We start from the raw sequence: 20,071 nt of genomic DNA, 5'->3' as shown, positions 1-20,071 counted from the left end.
CCATCCCCTAAGGCCGGCCCTGCTGGGGGCACATTTCACTCCAGGATAGCAGCATGGCTCAGCTAGCTTTAGACCCCGCTCCTCGCCTGCACTAAATAAGGAAAAGGAGCCTGCAGGCTCCCAGCCCCTTTCTGAGGCTTGGAACTTTCAGACACCACTTGGGGAGGGGCAGGGAATTCCTACCAGGCGGGGAAACCCCCTCCCCTCCCCCCAGGGTGTATGGGAAGTGGGGGAGGGGGTCTGATGCTTGCTGCATGGTAAAGGCTGGCCGCAGTTCGCCCTTCCATTCACATTTCGCCCCCTACGAGCGGAAACAAAAGCCCAAGCCTGGGAGCTCGCTGCCAAAGCTGGCTGGCGTCCAAGGTGATTTCCCATAAACCACATGCTCTGGAGAGGCAGTATAAGGGCCGAGCCCAGGAGAACGGAGGCAGGAGACAGCCACCTCCTCCTCTCCGCGCTGCACGAAGTGCAACTTCCTCCCAGCTCCCCGGGGCAGCGGCGATGACTGCACCGTCCAGCGCCGCGCTCCCCGAGCCCCGCGCCAAGGAGGTGGAAACCCCGCGGGCGGCGGTCCCCATACCCCGGCTCGGCCCCAAGGTAGGGGCGCTGTGCGCGCAAGGGACCCGCTGCCGGGCTCCGCAGCGAGCCGTCTGCGCTGGGCGATCCGGGCTGCAGCTGGCGGCTGCACGTGTTGCTTTTCTGCGCTCCCTGCTCTGCCTTCGCTGCTTCTTCTTCCCCCCTGGCCCTGGGGCTGGCCCGCCGCGCTCTCTGCGCGCCCCTCCGCCGGCCCGGCTGCGCTCCCGCGGCGCCTCCTGTCATTCGGCCGCGCTTTGCGGACAGCCCCGGCGCAGCTACGCAGCCTGCAAAAAGTCTGGGATGCACCAAGGGCGTTAGGCGCCTCGCTCCAGCCCGCCAGGTATTGAAGTGCCTAAGTCCCTTTGTGACGCCCGCCTCACCGTGTGCTGCTGTTATGAGCGATTCTGGTTATTTGCTGGCCTGGGTTATTTGGTCCCGTTTTGGTTTTGTAAGGATGGTCCTGGCTGGCTGAGTACAATCCTGCAGGAGCAAACTCAGAGCAGCTCTTTCTGCCTTGCCTGACACTCCTTCTTTTTGCCCTTTTCTTGCTCCTTCGCTCTGCTGGGTTTTGCCTTTGGATGGAGACAACAGGTCCTTTCCTGCATGCGCTCTCCTTGTTGCACTGTGTGCTGGCAGGGCGGGGGCTTGAAGCGAGGTTGGGGCAAACTTTCCTTTGTGCCTTGTTTTGTAAGCTGCAACGGGGACTAAGCCAAGACAGAGCTCTTCATACCAGGGAGAGGGAGCGGGTGCACGCAGGGGCATGCACAGGGCTGGGAAGACTGTGCAGCACTCCTTGTCACCTGTCTGGGAAGCTTGTCACGGCCTGGGCCTGACAAGGACCTTGGGGATGGTTTGGAGAGAACTCATCCCAGAGGACTGTGTTTGACCCCTTTGAGTGGGCTGCTTCACTGGGATCCCCTCAGCCTGTTGGAACACAGCACTAAAGGCCAAGTCTATCTAGCTAACTAACTGTCCTAGGACACTGTCCTAGGATACTGATTCATCAAATGATCTAGCTAGCTAGCTAGATCAGAATACTAAGATCTAGAAGGATTGATAGGTAGCTAACTAGAACAGTATACTAAATGTCTATCTATCTATTTATCTGTTCTGTTAGGTCTTTGTATTCTGATCAATCTAGCTAGCTAGACCGGCATATTAAAATCTAGGAGGATGGATGTAGTTAGCTAGCTAGATGAGTATATTAAGATCTAGTAGGACAGTTAGCAAGATAGGATACTGATCGATCAATTGATCTAGCTAGCTAGCTAACTCTCTTCCTAGATCTTAATATATTTAGCTAGCTAGCTACCAATCCATCCTCCTAGATCTTAGTATATTGATCTAGCTAGTTAGCTAGCTAGATTGATTAATCGGTATACTAAAGTCTAGGAGGATAGGTTTCAGAGTAGCAGCCGTGTTAGTCTGTATCCGCAAAAAGAACAGGAGTACTTGTGGCACCTGAGTCTCTAAGGTGCCACAAGTACTCCTGTTCTTTCTAGGAGGATAGTTAGCTAGACAAAATATCTTAGTATTCTCATCTGTTTACCTAGATCTTAGATCAATCATTATACTATGATCTATCTCTCTATCTATCCCCATAAACCACATCTATCTATCCCCATACACCACATCTCTCTCTCTCTCATTATTATATAGTACATAGATTAGATGGCTATTTTCCACTTATCTCATTTACCCATCCGTTTATATCCCATTGGTTTCAAGGGAGACACACCGGGGTTGCCCTGTGTTTTCCCTACAGCTCTTGGAGGTTGGAGTGCCCTAGTTGGGGAATCCTCTGCCATGTCCTTCAGGAGCATGGCCAGGATCACTCCTGACAGCATGTGGATCACAGTGCAGGAGGTCCCATGCCCTGCTCGGAGGAGGCATTGCTGTACCCTTCTGGGCCTGTTCCTAAGCCCACTGGAGTTAATGGAAGGGTCCATGGATCCAGCTCCCTGAAAACATTGGAGTTCCAGGGCGGGAGGTTACAGCTAATGCCATAGGAACACAAGAACGGCCCTCTAGCCTGGCATCCTGTGTCCAACTGTGATACGCACCAGCTGCTTCAGAGGAAGGTGCAAGGAACCCTCCATTCCTGGGTTAACCTTCCCCTGGGAATGTTTCCTCCTGACCCCAGTCAGTTTGAGGGTGGTTGTGCCATGAAGCAGGCAGGTTTATAGCCCTTCTCAGCCTCTTGGTTATTTCTTTAGCATTTGCCTTTGTGACTCTGGGTGTTCTCGTTATCCACATAAATGTCCAATCCCTTTTGGAAACCTGCTAAGATTCTGGCCTCTCTGCTACATTGTGGCAATGAGTTCCACAGGCTAACTGCATTGTGTGTAAAAGAGTTCATGGAGCTAACGCCTAGCCTCCGCTTACACGGAGAGACATGACTCAGTGATGGGGCAATGTAAAAAGAGGTGCAAAGAGAAGCTCAAGGCTGGGGCAGAAGGGCAGTGAGGGGTCCTGGAAAGGGAGGACACATTTGCAGCTGGCTCTGAGATGGATGGATTTGAGGAGGTCAGTGAATTAAGATTCTTCTCAGGAGAGGAGAAAAGGAAGGGAGAGACTGCAGGGATGAGTGAGGGCTGGAGGGGTGGTGGGAAAGAGAGAGATGGAGGAAGGGGGGTGCAGAAGAGGGTTGGAGGAGGGAGGAAGCGAGGAGGAAGAAGGGGTGCCATCATTGGGAGGTGGAGCATGAGAGGGGGGTGAGAAAAGGAGCCTGAGGATACAAAGAGCAATGGAGGGAGTGGGAAATGATGGGGTGTGGAGACAGGATGAGATAGTGACTGGTGGAGGCACAGGTGGCAGCAGTCGCGGTTTCCTGCTCTGCACGGACGGGTTGTACACACTTGCGTCTGTCAGCAGCCTGGCTCTAAGAGAGCAGCTCAGCTGGCCCCGGGAGAGCAGGGCTGGGGAATTCCCAGCAGGGGCTGCTCAGCTGACCTGTTCCTTTAATAATAGCAGACCTGGAGGGGGAGAGAGTGGAGAAGTGTTCACAGACCGAACACTTGGGTGCCCACTAAAAAGGATTTGTGGCCCAAGCTCCTGGCACAGCAACTCAGGCAGATCAGTGCAGCTTGTACCCTTCCAGTGGAGTGCCACACGATGCCCGCCTACCATGCCATGCCCACAGCGCCCATGTCTCTTAGCCATCTCTGCATTGCTAATGGTGCTAACGCCAGAGGGAGAGAAGGATTTGTATGGCAGAGAGACAGACAAACCGGGCAGTTCTTCGGGTCATGCCATAGATCGGGAATCCATAGGGCTCTCCATGGGGACTGGCAGCATCCTTCTATGTCCACTGACTGGCACAAAGAGATCCACAGCAAAGGCTTCAGAGTAGCAGCCGTGTTAGTCTGTATCCACAAAAAGAACAGGAGTACTTGTGGCACCGTAGAGACTAACAAATTTATTTCAGCATAAGCTTTCGAAGGCAAGGGGATAGCCACAGGAAACAGCACTGGGATACTGCCCTGGAGCCTGCTAGCCATAGGGGCAATAGGGAGCCCAGGGACATGGATTCTCTGATGGCAAGTGTTCCTGACAATTTCTCCCTTCCTCAGACATGCCCGGTCTCCTGCACCCTGCTGACTTTCTTCCTCCTCGCCGCCTGCAGCATCCACAAAACTGAGCAGAAAGGCTACTGTGAGAATATCATCACCAAAAAGCACCTGGATAATCTGCAGGATCTGGTGAGTATCATGCCCAGCCAGCGTGGCTGGTGGGATGGGATCTGGAACATTATGGGGTGAGGCTGGGGCCTGGTGCTAGCCAGGGGTCCCTGCGAGGTGAGTGCGTGGTGTCCTCCAGGTCCACACTCGACGAGACCAATGCCTCTGCCAGGTGAGAACAGTACTTGCTGAGTTTGATGCCTGAGCCAGGGGAGACAGGTAGTCATGCCATGGACTCTAGAAGGCCAGATTAGCTGGGGCTGCAGGTCCGACCAGCCCCTGCCCCAGGTGAGATCAGTCTTTGTGCCCCACATGAATGAGATCGATGATAGGCCATCCAGAAGCAAGGCTCCCACATGGAGCAAAAAATCCCGGGGAGAGACCTATCAAAACAAGGGGGAGGTGGGCAGTGGTGATAGCTGTGGGAAGCAGAGACATCCCCTGGATGGCCTCGCTGCTCACCGGCATACATTGGGATTTGCTGTTAATGAGCATTGGCTCCAGCATAGAGGATGGGCTGGATCACTGGGATGGGGATGTGAGCCCGCAGTCACTGGCAGGGAAGGAGTGAGGATGGAAGAGAAAGGGATGGCGAATGTGGGAGAGATCGCAGAAGTAAGGAAAGAGAAAGATATCTACCCATCTGTCATCAGCTGGAGGATAGATAAGACGTTGGAGTGGAGTAGGAATGCCTTTCTACCCACACAAAACCCTACTGACACAGTTTGCAGGGTTATGGGTTGTGCGTAGGTGCATTCCAAGCTGTGCTGATTGCAGGCTGGTCCTTTAGGTCTGGGATCTCCTGTAGCCCCAGCCCCACATTCCTCTCTTCTGCATCGGAAGGGAGAGGAAAACTTATGGGGAAGGCAGTTTCTAGCCCTTCCTTGGAATGAACCCTGTCTCAGTTCGGATTGTGAACCTCGTGAGCATTTAGGAGGAGGATGGAGCACTTGAGATCTGCAGCTGCCAAAGGGTTAACCTTGGGAATCTGGCAGTCCCCCGCAGGATTAGTTACAAGGGGACTGACCCAGGAACCTTACTGGTCTTCCAGCACTGGGAGGAATTCCCCAGCCTTGTTTCTTGCACAGCTGCTGCACAGGCTAACAGGGCTGAATACTGGTGGATGCTGCCAGGGCATCAGCAGCAGAAGGCCAAGTACAAAGAGGGCACACGGGGCAAGTCAGGGTTCAGCAGGCACGTTTTTTTCTCCTCGGATCACAAATGATTTGTGAGCAGATCCAGCTGATTCGGAGTCAGAAATCAAAGGAAATTCCTGCAATGTCTCCAGCTCCCCCTCCTGATTCTCCCTGGCTGCTGAAGTGGATGTCCTTAAATTAAGTTAAAAATTATTTAGACAAATTACAGGTTTCAAAGTAGCAGCCGTGTTAGTCTGTATCCGCAAAAAGAACAGGAGTACTTGTGGCACCTTAGAAACTAACAAATTTAGTCTTAGAGACTAACAAATTTATTTCAGCCCACGAAAGCTTATGCTGAAATAAATTTGTTAGTCTCTAAGATGCCACAAGTATTCCTGTTCTTTCTTTAGACAAATTAGATGTCTTCAAGTCATCAGGGCCTGATGAAATGCTTCCGAGAATACTCAAGGAGCTGACTGAGGAGATATCTGAGCCATTAGTAATTATCTTTCAAAAGTCATGGAAGATGGGAGAGATTCCAGAAGACTGGAAAAGGGCAAATCTAGTGCCCATCTATAAAAAGGGAAATAAGGACAACCTGGGGAATTACAGACCAGTCAGCTTAACTTCTGTACCCAGAAAGAAAATGGAGCAAATAATTAAGTAATCAGTTTGCAAACATCTAGAAGATAATAAGGTGATAAATAACAGTTAGCATGGCTTTGTCAAGAACAAATCATGTCAAACCAACCTGATAGCTTTCTTTAACAAGCCTTGTGGTTAGGGGGAAAGTAATAGACATGGTATATCTCGACTTTAGTAAAGCTTTTGATACTGTCTTGCATGACCTTCTCATACACAAACTAGGGAAATGCAACCTAGCTGGAGCTACTATAAAGTGGTAGCATAACTGGTTGGAAAAACATTCCCAGAGAGTAGTTATCAGCAGTTTACAGTCATGCTGGAATGGCATATCGAGTGGGGCTCTGCAGGGATCAGTTCTGGGTCAGGTTCTGGTCAATATCTTCATCAATGATTTAGATAATGGCATAGAGAATACACTTATAAAGTTTGCGGACGATACCAAACTGGGATGGGTTGCAAGTGCTTTGGAGGATAGAATTAAAATTCAAAATGATTTGGACAAACTGGAGAAATGGTCTGAAGTAAATAGGATGAAATTCAATAAGGACAAATGCAAAGTACTCCACTTAGGAAGGAACAATCAGTTGCACACATACAAAATGGGAAATGACTGCCTAGGGAGGAGTACTACAGAAAGGGATCTGGGGGTCATAGTGGATCATAAGCTAAATATAAGTCAACAGTATAACACTGTTGCAAAAAAAGCAAACATCATTCTGGGATGTATTTGCAGGAGTGTTGTAAGCAAGACACAAGAAGTAATTTTTCCGCTCTACTCCACGCTGATTAGGCCTCAACTGGAGTATTGTGTCCAGTTCTGGGCGCCACATTTCAGGAAAGATGTGGACAAATTGGAGAAAGTCCAGAGAAGAGCGACAAAAATGATGAAAGGTCTAGAAAACATGAGCTGTGAGGGAAGATCGAAAAAATTGGGGTTGTTTAGTCTGGCAAAGAGAAGACTGAGAGGGGCCATGAGAACATTTTTCAAGTACATAAAAGGTCGTTACAAGGAGGAGGGGAAAAAATTGTTCTTCTTAATCCCTGAGGATAGGACAAGACGCAATGGGCTTAAATTACAGCAAGGGAGGTTTAGGTTGGAATTTAGGAAAAACTTTCTAACTGTCAGGGTAGTTAAGCACTGGAATAAATTGCCTAGGGAGGTTGTGGAATCTCTGTGATTGGAAATTTTTAAGAGCAGGTTGGACAAACACCTGTCAGGAATGGGCTAGATGATACTTAGACCTGCCATGAGTGCAGGGGACTGGACTAGATGACCTCTCGAGATCCCTTCCAGTTCTATGATTCTGTGTCCTTATTAATTAGCCAGGGCCCCGTTTAGATCTCATTTACACTGTCATCACTTCATGAGGTTAGTCCTGAGTCACACCAGGGGGAGTGAGAGGAGAATCAGACCCCGTGGAGTGACTCCAGATTGACACAGGGGTGAGTGACCGGGCAATCAGGCCTCCGCCGTGTAAATACTGCGCTAATGATCCCTATGCAGCACTACCCCTTTAAGCACTTAGATACTGTGCCAGGAAGCCAGGCTGTGAATCCAGATGTTGTGCCCCCAGGCGAGCATTCGGCCACTAATCCAGTTGTTGCTGCTGTCCCAGCTCTGACAGAGTCCAAAGTCGAAAGTTCCCTCGGTTGGATGGCTGCCATGTCCTCATTGCTTTGGGCACAAAGGTCCGAGCCGGGAGTGTGAAGTCAACTCGAAGATAGCAGGGCTGATCAAAGGATTTCCCTCCTGTGTTCTCCGGCCTGCTGCAGCGATCACAGCCGCAGACCCCCTCCCTGGGCCGCCTCAGTCAGCTCTACTCTGTATCTAATAAATGTTTGCTAGCAACCACCTCACTACAGGCCCAGTGGATAATGAAACAATTGTTCCCAATAATACATGCTCTCCTGGCAGCCCTGTTTCTTCCTAGCCTGGAACGCAGACTCGGAGTCGTTCCCGTACTCCCCGGAGGAGAGCTTTTCGTCCTGAAATTGAAAACCTCTGCCGGTCAGGGCCTTTTCAGATGCAGTTGCTGTTGCACTCAGCTCCCCTGCAAAGTTATTCTGCAAAGCGCTGAGTCAGCGTGTGAAGAGCCAGGGGCAGCGGGGTTGGTTTTTATGGCCTTTTGCTTTCCTCTGACAAGGCAGATCCTGGCCCCCGATGAAGAAGGACCCCGATGAAGAAGGACGATTGCCTCTTGTTTGTTTGGCCGAGGATTGGGAATGCTAATAGCCTCATCAGGGCTACGCCTCTCCACAGAACTGCCTGTTCCTTCATTATATCTGTTTACCCTCTGGACTTCCAGTGAATTGCCTGGAATAACAACATCTCAGTTATATTGTACCTTCCAGCAACAAGGGTCCAAAGCATGTTACAAAAAATCCTGCATCCACCTCTAAAATGCAGCTGTGTATGGGGAGATGAGTCGCAGCTGAGTGACACAGAGGAGAACATTTTGGCCAGGACAGTAGGGCAAATTCCTTTGTGACGAGAGACTGTAATCACAAGCATGTCTGCAGAACAGAGGCAGGGATCTGGTTTTAAAACCTGGATGGAAAAATGATAGATTGCGTGGAAGAATGTATTTAGTATGTGTTAGAATGACAGATGCTGAGATGAATCTCTGGTCCCCGGAAGTGAACCTGTAATGCTAGGGAGCCCTGTACATAGTGCAAGGAGTCCCTTCCTGTGGGGCTTCCTTGCATGGTGCCCTGCACTGATCCTATCCAGAGCAGCTGGGTTCCTCCTGCTCTGCTGATTCTCCTCTCTGCAGGCCCTAGGGGCTGGTGCGATTATCGGGTGCCTGCTTAGAGGGGAGCGGCAGTTTGGCTGGATTCCTGTTAAAGGGCTGCAGCGTGACATTGTGCTTCTCATTTGCAGATTGACTCCCAGATGCTGATGTCCTGCCACGTCTCCTTTGAGTTCATTGATGAGCAGGAATTGGTGAGTGGGCTTTGTCTGACCACCTGCTAGCCTGAGCCAAGCAATTCCTCAGGATGTCAGTCTGTGCATTAGCCCCGGGGATGGGAGGAGCTAAATCCAGAGGGGAGTCTCAGCAGCCTGGAGAGAAAGGAGGGGCCTGTAGCCTTCAAAGAGCGGGGCTTGATTTCCATTGTGGCCACAGACTCCTTGTGTGATTTTGGGAAACTCATTTAATTGCTCTGTGCCTCAGTTTCCCTTCTGCAAAATGGCGGTTGGTAATTCTTCCTTAAGGAAGGAAGCTCTTTGAGTCTCTTACTATTTGTATGTTCAGTACTTAGCATGATAGGGCTCCGATCCCCTGCTGGGCCCCTGAAGATACCATTGTAATACAAATAAGAATATTTCTGGGGTAATCTATACCTTTCAGCATGGAAATGATACTGCTTTAGGCTCCCTGAGATACACTTCAGCAAGTGGGGGTGTAACTGACGTCCCTTACACATCACCTCTGAATTTGGGCTGGTGGGGAGGGAGGAAAGCCAGCATAGCTTACATACGAAGGGCCAGATTTTCAGAGTGCTCAGAATGTTGCATCATCTTAGAGCTATCTTTGAACATGGCAGGGGCTGGGGGGAAGGGGTCTTTCTGGGCCAGGGGCTGAACAGTCTCTCTGGATACATGTACCCCAGGTTGTAAAGTGCAGTGGGCAGTGCAGCAGTTCTGTATTGCGGCCAATAACCTGTCGGTTTTTGCGTCGCAGGGTGACCCTATCTGCTTTGTCAAAGCGGCTTTCCCTCGGCTGGAGGACATCCTTGACAAAATGAAATTCAAGACGAACTCAGATAATTTTAACAAGACAAAAGACGTGCAAAACATGTACAAGAAAATCGACGAGAATGAAGTTTCGTGCATTGACGACCAGGATGAACACGAGCGCGAGGTACGTTCTGAGAGCCAGCTGCAGATCCCTAGGCTAATGGGCAAAGGGACGAGAGGCGGGCTCGCAGCCCTCAGGGGAATGGAACGGTTTGGTGCAGGCTGGTCCCTGCTGCACTAGGAAGCTGGGTGGACGTCCCTACTGGGAAGAGACTAACTCCCAGAGCACTCTGAGGGTGACCACATGGACTCTGGAGGGTGGTCCCTGTGGATGATTTAGTTGGGGTTGGTCCTGCTTTGAGCAGGGGATTGGACTAGATGACCTCCTGAGGTCTCTTCCAACCCTAATCTTCTATGATTCTATGAAGAAGTTCTGCGCTGTGTCCCAATATGTGATTGGTGGTTGCTGTTGGCTGGGAATGATCATTAACCACACCCTGGGCTAATTAAAGCTGGAGCTGGGGTCAGAGGGTCCCGGCCTGGCAGATGAAAGAGCAGAGCAGGAAGCACAAAGCTGGGAATATTCCCAGCCTCCCTGGCAAGAGCCTCCCCTGTGAAAATAGCAGTGTAAGAGTCCAAGAGCCTCAGGAGTTCTTGAGAGACTCCCAGAGCTACACTGGTGGGTGGGGGGAATCCTGAACAGCATGGAGCGGGAGCAATGGAAGACTTGCTTTGGGTGACCCGGGGCGCAGGCTAATTCTCAGCATGCGCAAACACAAGGAATTACGGGACTTTGCTCTTCAGCCCTCAGGTGTATCAGACTCTACTCCCAGCAGGGGACAGTGACTTTGGCTGGGAGCTCCCCTGTGGACTGCTCTAGGCCAGAGTCACTCAAAGGGCCCAGGCACCAACGGTATCACCATCCAAGCTCAGTCTTCTCCCTAATGCTTTTCTACCTGCATTTGCTCCTGCCAAGAGCACCTGGAATCCCAGCTTGGGTGTAAATGGGCCTGATCCAGGTCTCACTGGTGGAAGTGACAAATCTCCCACTGACTTCAATGGGAGTAGGATCACACTGAGTAGGCCCGATCCTGATCTCACTGGGGGGACATGGGAAGACTCCCATTGATTTCAATGAGAATGGGATCAGACCCAGTGGTCCTGATCTTACCCTCAGACCGTGTTTACACCGAGTAGTTTCACTGATTGCCATAGAGCTGCGAGGGGAGAGTCAAACCTATTGCGGTACCTGGGGCTCCTAGAGGTTTGGCAATCATAGGACGAGGGGGAGTTTGACCCAGTTTCTGCTCTCTGGGTTGCCTCCTGGCTCCTGAGTCCTGCTCTCTGCTTAGCTCTCCCAGGCCTGCTCCAAGGAGTTCTCCATGCCTCCCGAGAAAATGCTACAGAAGGTGAAGGATTTCTTTCAACAAGTTATGGACCTCTTAGACAAAAATGTGGATTTCAAACGCGATTGCAGCAAAACCTACCAGAAGTGCTCTGACGCCCTGAAAAAGGAATCGCCATCTCTAGGTGAGAAACTAGGACAGCTGGTTTCCCTGGGCCCCCTCCTCTTGAGCTGCATCATCTAACGCCAGCCGGGGCAGTGATTCACATGCCTGATCGTTGTGGAGATTTATACCATTCCGAGACTGCAGCTTTTACACAGGAGCATGCTTGTGTGTGCGAGCGTTTGTCCCTGTGAATGGGTGTGCATATTGTTTGTGGCGTCACGAGGGGGTGTGTATATGTTGGTGTGCTCACCTGCGTCTGCACTGGATTGCACCCATGTGCGTGTCTTTATGACTATGCTTTCCTGTGTGTGTGTGTATATCTGCATTTCTCTGTGCATGCATGTATTTGTGTGTGTGTACTGGGCAGGTTTGCATTTGTGTGACTGCTAATGAGGGAGAAAGCTCCAAACGGGTCAGAGCATAGGTGCTGGAACTAGGGGGGCTGCCGCACCCCCTGGCTTGAAGTGGTGTCCATTATATCCAGGGTTGACAGTTTGGTTCAATGGCTCTCAGCACCCCCACTGTACAAATTGTTCCAGCGCCCCTGGGTCAGAGAGAGGCTCCCAAATTGGGAAGTTGTTTTGGAAGTGTTGGTCTCACTCTTTGCTCTGAGAAGAGGGCTGGATGGCTCTCTGGGGCTGTGGATTTGGCTGTAGTACTGCAAATACAGCAACCGCGTTTGCGGTATTTCTGCCTCTAGCCGAAACCAGGAAGTTCAGAGGCAGGAGCAGAAATTAGTAACGTGAAAAAGGCTCGAAGCAAACCTCAAACCTGACTCAGGCTGGGCTGCAGGTTTGGGGCCTAGTCGTTTATCTGCAGCGGCTCGTCTGGGAGTAAGGACGGACTTGTGGCTCGGGCACAGCTCTAGGAGGCAGGGCTCCTGGCTGCTTTCTGCCACCGACACACTGGCCAAGTCGCGTTCCCGCCCTGTGCCTCAGTTTCCCCACCTGTACAGTGGAGAAAATCATCCTGTTCTCCGGCTACCTGGCTCCGATCAGGGGGGCTCTTTGTAAAGGCAGAGTGGAAGATGCCGTGCTATTGTCTGTCCCTGCGGGCTGCCTGTGTCTGGGTCCATGTTGCATGTGATATGTTTGCATGCACATCAAGAAGAAGCTCCCATCTGTCCTCCCCACAAGTAGGATCTGTCCTGTGTCTTGTGACTGAGACGAGGGGACATGGTGAAACTAACACTCCCCTCCCGCGGATCCTGTTGCTTGTGCAGCTGCTGCTGGTGATGACACGAGCCTCAGACCCTCCGCTGCCTTTGGACAAGGGCCTGCAGCCATGTGGACACTGCCTTGCTCGGGCACACTAACAATCCCAGCCCCGATCTCCATGCACTGGCCCTCCACCACCACCTCTCCCTCTGTCCCCAGTCCTGCTGTCTGCGCGCCTTCTGGACCCCTTCCTTCTCGCTAATCGCTTCCACTCCCCAGCTCCTGGGCTGCTCTCTGTGTGATGCTTGCGGGTCTGCATCTCACAGCCTCTCTGGGCAGCTCACACCCTCTCTTTGCTCTGCCCGCCACTGTCCTCATTCTGAACTTTCTCTGTTTCGCTTTGGCCTTGTTTCAGTGGCTCTGGCACCAGCCCACCCAAGCTAAGGCTGGATCCTGGGGCAAGGCGGGGGAAGGGGAAAAGCCTAAAGGCTGTTCCCTGCTCTTCCTGGAGGCTGGTTACTCTATGGCCTTTCTCTCTCTCTCTGGTTCTTTCAGGTGTGGTGACTGATCGTGACTGCAACTGTCCATCCCCAAGCTCCCCTCGTGAGGGACCCCCAGCCTCTCCCCGCCCAGCCTTGGCCACCAAGCCCTTCCCTTCCACTGTACCCCACCTGGGCAGCAAGGAGGCAGCTGCCAGCACCCGCCTGGCACGCAGCCGGCCTGGTGCCACGCAGACCCCAGTCAAGTTAGACAGCAGCGTTAAGCCCAGGGTATCAAGGAGCACGCACAGAGGTCTGGTTGCTATTGTCTGGGCTGGCATTTCTGCCAGTGTGTCCTCACCACCAGCAGAACTGGAGCTAGCATCAGCATCACAGGGACCTGGTAGTGGGTCCATCAGCACCGAACCGCTCCTGGACCTAACTAAACCTCCCAGCCAGGAGCCCCGTAGCACTGAGGACATCTTCACCTCCCCTCCCACCCTCCCGGCCTCTGGTGGAGAGATGCTACAGAGGGAAGAGATCCATCCCACCGGGACAGAGACTGAGCAAATCCAAGCATGGCCGACTGGGGTCAGAAAGTTCCTCCACACGCCTGGTTCACCTGACCCATCCCCCAGCGCGAAGCAGACCCAACCACAGGCAGGAGAAGACGTCACCCAAGCCACCTGGGCATTCTCAGCAGCAGAGCCGAGCACCCACCTGATGGATCCCAGCAGTGCCGATGCCCTGTCCAGCCCAGCCCTGACATCCGAGGCAGTGGAGGCCTCGGGAGCAGACCCTGGTGGCCAATTGGTGACCCCCTTGCCCAGTGAGCTGTGGCCGATCCCCTCTCTGGGCTCCGGGGAGCCCATCTCTGTAGTGCAGCACCGGTTCTCCAGGATGGCTGCTACCACTGACAGCCCCCCTGCCCCAGAGACACCCCCTGGGGAGAGTCCTCAGCACTCAGCAGGGCAGGGCAAAGCCCCAGACATGCAGCGCACCACGGAGCTCCGAGGAAAGAGAACAGGGGGGCTGCCCAGGTTCAGAGACCCCGACGACAGCCTGGCAGGGCCTATCCCTGACCTTAACATCCTTCCTCCGAACACAGACCGGCGCAGGAAGGAGGCACAGCCCAAGGAAACCCAGCGGGAGGTCATGTCCTATGTGCTGGTGGCAATCCTGACGATCGTGGCAATCCTGCTGGCCGTCGGAGGCCTCCTCTTCTACAAGCATAAATCCAGGGTAAGCGCCTCACCAAGCCAGCCCCACTGGGGCACATTGGCTAGTCCCAGCAGCTCCCGGGTCGGGCAGGGGGTGTCTTGCAGGCAGTGCTGGCTAGTGGGTTAAAGACACATCATCCCCCAGCCCCATCCTGTCAACCAAGTAGGTGTGGGCACCTGGGGAAAACCCCGCCCCACCCAAGCGCTGAGACAGCATCTCGAGTGGTTAGAGCAGGAGGCTGGGAGTCAGGAGGCCTGGGTTCTGCTCCCAGCTCTGTGAGGTGGCCTTGGACAAGTCACTCTCCCCCCGCCCCCCAAAAAAATAGCCATGCCTCAGTTTCCCCCGCTGTAAAATACCTTGCAGGGCACACTCATCAGGGACTGCAAAGTACTGGAGGGGCTCAGGTGGAAGGGTAGGGTGTGGGGAGTGCAGTTCTCGTAACTGGGAACGTCCCATCCCCCTGCTCCATGGGAGTGTGTTTGGGGCTATGACTGCAGTGAGGGATGGGCCCAGGCGGGGATGTCGGGGGTGGGGAAGAGACTCCAGTCCCAGCTGCCCACCCTGGCTGCCTCCTCCCACGGGAGAGCCTGTCTGTTCACACCTCCCCCCAAGGCTCTGGCTAACACTGGGGACTCTACCCCCCAGGGCTCTGGCATCTTGGGGCACTGCCCACTGCAGGGAGAAGGGGATAGAAAGGGCCCAGGAGCTTCCCCCCTCATGGAGGGAGTTCCCTGCTGGCAGCACAGACCCCTACCTAGGCTCCCAACCAGTCCAAGGCTGATCCTTCTATTTCCCCCACACAGACCCAGGAGAGACAGCTGCAGCACAGAGGGAATGTCCTAGAAGAGCCGGAGGGAAGGTAAGAGACTGTGGAGAGGCTACAACCTAGGGCTGCAAAACTGAGGTTTCTCCTTCTCTGGGTCTCAGTGGCCTTTGCGGCCTCTTCTCTGGCATGCAGTGTCCTATCCCTCTGGGCTCCCACCTTGGAGCGCTTGGCCCAAGAGCCTGCTGCAGACCCAGCCCCTGCATGGCCAATGAGTTGCTGCCTGGCAGTGAGGGGCACCAGGCATCTCCCTGTGCGGCACGGACGGGCATCACCAGCTGAACCTTCTTCCCACATTCAGCCCCTGGCATTGGTTTGAACCCCTGGATATTGCTTCTCTTTGCAGACCGCTGAATGGAGTGGAGGAGCCTCTGGAGCTGCGGGTGCAGGGCGAGCTATGAGGTAAGGCGCTCCACTTTATCCAGATGACAACCCCCCTTTAAATCAGGCCCCTCTCCTGCAGCCCGGCACAGCGGGGAGTTTGGAATGGCTTATGCAGACCCTGGGGTTAATATTCAGCCAGGCGCTGAGCACAAGGCTGCCAGCTTATTGCTTGGCAGCTTAAGCACCTAGAAATTGCTTCCAGGTTTCCTAGTTGTTTTGCAAGGCCCTTGGCAACGGGGAATTTAATTGTCACTGTCTGGTTCCCATCTAGGACCCACATTCAGCACTGGCATAACTGGGTGGAACACCATTAATCTGGATCGGGGCTGGCAGTGGTGGATCAGGCTTCTGCCAGCCAGGGATGTGTTCAGCTGTAAAGGGCAGTTTTGCTCTGAAAAGTGGCTCTGAAATTGTCCTCTCCCTACTCTACAAATGTGCTCCTGGGGGCATCTGAGTCAGTGCTGAGTTCCTGCTCGGGTCGCTCCTGGTAGCCCTGCAGGGCCATTCAGGCTATGGGAGAATGGTCTGGAGTCTGTTCCCATTTGCCCTGGCAGGGCCAGCCCGGGTAGGGGAGAAGGGTCAGGAGTCTGTTCCCATTTGCCCTGCAAAGCCAGCCCAGCTATGGGAGAAGGGTCTGGACTCTGGAGTCTGTTCCTTGCTGTGTATTGGCAGAACTGGTTATTAAGTGCCAATGACATTCTGTGACCCCTCTGCAAACCCACTGCTGGGAATGGGGCTGCACAAGGGTCACCTAATTTGGCCTGTAAAACCTTTCTGACCGGTGATTTGCAAGGAGGGAAGAGCCCAGCGGGACTCTCAGATCCCAGGGGAGGGGAATCACCTTTTTCCTTGTCTACTGGGCAGGTTTGGTTTGGCGTGACTGACTCTAAACCCAGGGCCATGCCATGCTGGTTTTGCAGAGCCAACTGCACTTGACATTCCCTCTTAGACAAACCTAACAGCCCGTAACCCTCGGATAGATGCTGATCCCCTGAGCACCTTGTTCTGCAGGCTGGTTTCTTCCTACCCAGCTGTCTACTTTTAGCTATTCTAGTTTCAGTTTAGTGCAACCCAGCCTGAAGTGTCTGTGAGCAGGTAAACAACCCCACCTGTCAAAAGGCTCCACTCCTGCAACTTGAGGAAGCTGGGAGCCTCTGGCATAAACACTGAATATCAGTGAGCCCGACCGCTCCCTCCTGGGTAAACACTTAAGCCTGGCTGGGCATGCAGCTGCTTCCTGCGCTCAGGAGAATCTCAGCCCCACATCAGCCACCCTTCCATGTCTCCCTGGAGCAGCCCATGTCACCGCGCTGATTTCGCTCTCCTTTCCTTTCCAGCTGGGCCTTTCCTGTCCCAGGAGGAGCAGCGGCTTCGAACCCTCCCTTTTGTGTGGGATCTCAGCCCCATCTGGAGGAGAATCTGCAGCAGCTGGACCCCTCCTCCGTGGTCCCAAGTGCCGACGACCATCCCTTGCTCTCGCTCTCTCTTCCTCTCTGCAAGGTCGGGAGAGACTGAAAGATCTGGAAATGGATGCTGTTTATTCTTGGCACTGGAGCCCGGGTTCCGCGGTGCCCCATGCCCCGGCCAATCCCACCCCTTGCTCTCTAGCTACTGGCAAGCCAGAGCAGCCTGCAGGATCACCCACTGCCACCAGGATGGACAAAGTTTGGCTCTGATGAAAGGAGATAAACAGTCCTGGGAATCACATTGTCTGATCCTCTCCAGCCTGGAAAGGGTTAGGTGGACTCTGCAGCGAGTTCAGATGGCCTGACACTGGCTCCTTCAGGGGCTGGCTGTGACTGCCGTGGAGGGCTCGGCGAGAAGGGGCATGCCTGGGCAGGAATGAGAGGACTCTGCTGAGCCAGCCAGGTTGTCGTTGCTCCCTGCGTGCTCTGGGTCGGAGTTGGATGCAGGAGGGCTGGGGACTACAGGCTGGGGTCTCTTTCTTCCCGCTTCTTCCATCTCGTGACATGGCAGAGGGATCAGCTGCTTTTCGGATAGGCCGCCACCTGGCCATGAGCCGACTTTGCCTCTCTCTCCCTCCCTCCCCCCCAGCCACTCACTCTGTCTGCCCCGGCATGGTGGGCTTTGGAATGATACCCCCTTGTGTGATCATCAGATGGCCCCTTTCAGGAGTCGTTTTTAACTACATGCATGAGCCAATGCCAGTCCCCTCCATGCCACGAGGCTGCTGTGTCTGGCTGTCTGGCCCCTCCTCCCCCCACGCCCTTCGCCAGACGCCTGTTGGCTCAGCATATTGGACTCTGGGATCAGTCTCTGACCTCTGGGGTTCCCACCCCTGCAAAGTATGTCCCTGTCCTCTCTCCAGTCTGCCCCTCCATCCCCCTGCACTCCAGTGAGGGGGTCAAGGCCCTGCAAAGAGAGGAAGGGGCACCCTGACTTCTAGGGGACCCTGCTCCCTCCCATACCCAGGACATGCTGCAGAATGGGTAATAGGGCTACAAATTGGGGTCACAGGTCCCAGCTCCTGAAGGGAAAGGAAACCTCTACACGGTGAATTTTAACTCTCCTGCTTCCCCCAGATCAATAGGGGCTGGCTGGTGTTTGGGTTAGTCTCCACCGCTCCCTTCCCCTACTCTCAGCTGGCTGTCCATCCTTCTTGTGCCTTCTGTCTATCATTCCGTCCTCCTCCCCCATTCCCTGTCCAGGCATTCTGCTTGTCGTGATGTTGCTGATGACCCTGAGCCGGCCTCAGGTTGGGAGAACTGCTTTTATGCATTAATGTATTGGAGAAATTTCCCTCTCCTGTAAAGTATTTTATTGGAGAGAGCGGGCGTGACCGGCGGTGGGAACTGCAGGCGGTGGGTCACGGCCGGTGGGAGATGTTGTAATGCAAGCTGGTCTTGTGTTCCGGACTGGATGTTTATGACTGTGCTTTAAGAGACTGAATAGGTCTTGTTCTGTCGAGGACTTTTTATCCAATAACATGGGTGCAACAGACCAACGGGCCTTTGATCCTGTGTGTATATCTCAGTAAGGTCATGTGGGATGGAACTCACTTTGCGAATTACATTGTGTGGAGATCATGATGCCCCCTGGAAGTGACAGCCCTGTGCTAGCTGGTGCGAACCATCTATATAGCTCCGGTCAGGAAGTGGGACACGGGCCAATTTCAAGCTGATCGCAGTTAGGCTCATCCCTGTCTTTAGTCACCTCCTGGCTCAGCTGTTAAAATGCCAGGGAGCTTTGCCAGCCTTCCGTGCTGTCCCCATTGTGCCGCTGAGGCTCAGAGGTTCAGGCCCATACTGAGCTGAGAACAGATCACACAGCGAGTCAGCGTCTGGACCTAATGTATGTCCCACAACTCCCAACTGCTCGACTTGATCCAGTGGGCCACCGGAGCTCCCGTTGCGCTGTTGACATGCCCCCTTCTTAATCTTGGCAACCCAGTCTTCAGAGGGTTCCAGACGGCCTAGGTCACCTCCACTCCCCGGGAGGGGGCTGTGCCACCCACCTTTTCCATCCCCTGCACTGGTGGCCCGTCCCATTCAGATATTAACCCTGTTTGACCACTCAGACCTCATATTTGCCTCCAGCCTCTCTCTGATCTTCGCTCTCCCCTCCAGGACCCTCCACCGCTGGGGAGAAGGCGTTACTTTTCCAGATGATCTGCGCCCTCCCCTCACTCCATCTGACCTCCTTCCCCCCACCCCCCAAATGCACCATTGTCTTTCTCCTGCTACGAGCCTGCTCTGCATCATATGGCAGAAGAGCCCACATTGGGCCCGATCCCCAGCTGGAGTAATTCGGCAGAGTTCCCATTGCCTTCAGCAGTTTACGCCAGCTGAGGATCTGGCCATGACATCAAACTTTGCTGACACTCAGCATCTGATCTGATTCTAGGGCCAAATGCTGAGCAGGTGTAAATCAGTCTAACTATGGAACTCTGCTGATTGGCCCCCAACTCTGAAGATGGGGACGTCTCTGCTTTCAGCAATAAATGTGTTATTTTTTTAAACGGTGGGAGAAAACCTATTTAAAACCAATATTTTTAAATTATTAATATTTTTCTTTAAGTATATTTATTAAGTCCAAAGGCACATTCCACTTCCAGTGTGGTGTGTGAGTGTGGTGAGATATACACACAGCTCAGGTGTCAAGGGCACAGAGAGTCTGCTTCGGATCTCACGTACCCCTGTGTAAACCAGGAGTAATTCCACTGAGTTCAGTGGAGTCAGACTGATTGTAAATAGGATCAGAATCATGCCTGTAAAGTCCACCTGCTCGTCAACTGGCCAGATCTTGGTTTGGCGTCAGCCAATGTATCTCTATGGCAAGCAGTGGATCTCCACTGATTTATGCCAGCTGAGGATGTGGGGCTAACAATCCAGGGTCTGATTCTGTCTACTAGAGCTATGCACCTGCCATGTCATGTTATTCCACATATATTAGCAGATGGGAGAATAGCTCCCAACAAAGGGAGTTATTGTTTTGATTCCAACTGTGTTGTTTGTTTCTCGTATTTTTATACTTCGAAATTGTGAATTATTTTATACAAAGTCATTTAATAAATAATGTCTATTTAAAAAAAACAAATAGAAAACACCGTATGTATTTAACAATAATAATAAACACGGACGTGTGGCACTTTGTAACTCTTGGGTAGTGGACTTGTGCTTGCTGGTCATTGTTAAGCGCTCACCCTGCTCTCAGCCTTTGATTTAGTTGGGTTTGGTCCTGCTTTGAGCAGGGGGTTGGA

The 20,071-nt window shown here is 53.0% G+C and overlaps 1 protein-coding gene across 2 annotated transcripts; it reads left to right on the top strand.

Annotated features, from left to right (window-relative positions):
- Positions 1-403: 403 nt before the first annotated feature.
- On the top strand, positions 404-19,908 carry CSF1 (colony stimulating factor 1). 2 transcript variants are annotated; one of them, XM_034767555.1, is made up of 9 exons: positions 404-597; positions 4,149-4,277; positions 8,919-8,981; positions 9,721-9,900; positions 11,129-11,306; positions 14,032-14,165; positions 14,948-15,003; positions 15,314-15,369; positions 16,689-19,908. In XM_034767555.1, exons 1-8 carry the CDS (start codon positions 502-504, stop codon positions 15,366-15,368), a joined length of 891 nt encoding a protein of 296 aa, XP_034623446.1. In that variant the 5' UTR covers positions 404-501; the 3' UTR covers position 15,369; positions 16,689-19,908. The 2 variants fall into 2 exon arrangements, with proteins under 2 accessions (XP_034623446.1, XP_034623445.1); XM_034767554.1 differs by having other exon boundaries at positions 13,000-14,165.
- Positions 19,909-20,071: the final 163 nt, after the last annotated feature.

Source organism: Trachemys scripta, chromosome 4 (genome assembly GCF_013100865.1).
Source record: "Trachemys scripta elegans isolate TJP31775 chromosome 4, CAS_Tse_1.0, whole genome shotgun sequence".
Taxonomy (NCBI): Eukaryota; Metazoa; Chordata; order Testudines; family Emydidae; genus Trachemys; species Trachemys scripta.
Note: the sequence above shows the minus strand (reverse complement) of the source record. Positions and strands in the feature narration are given on the sequence as shown.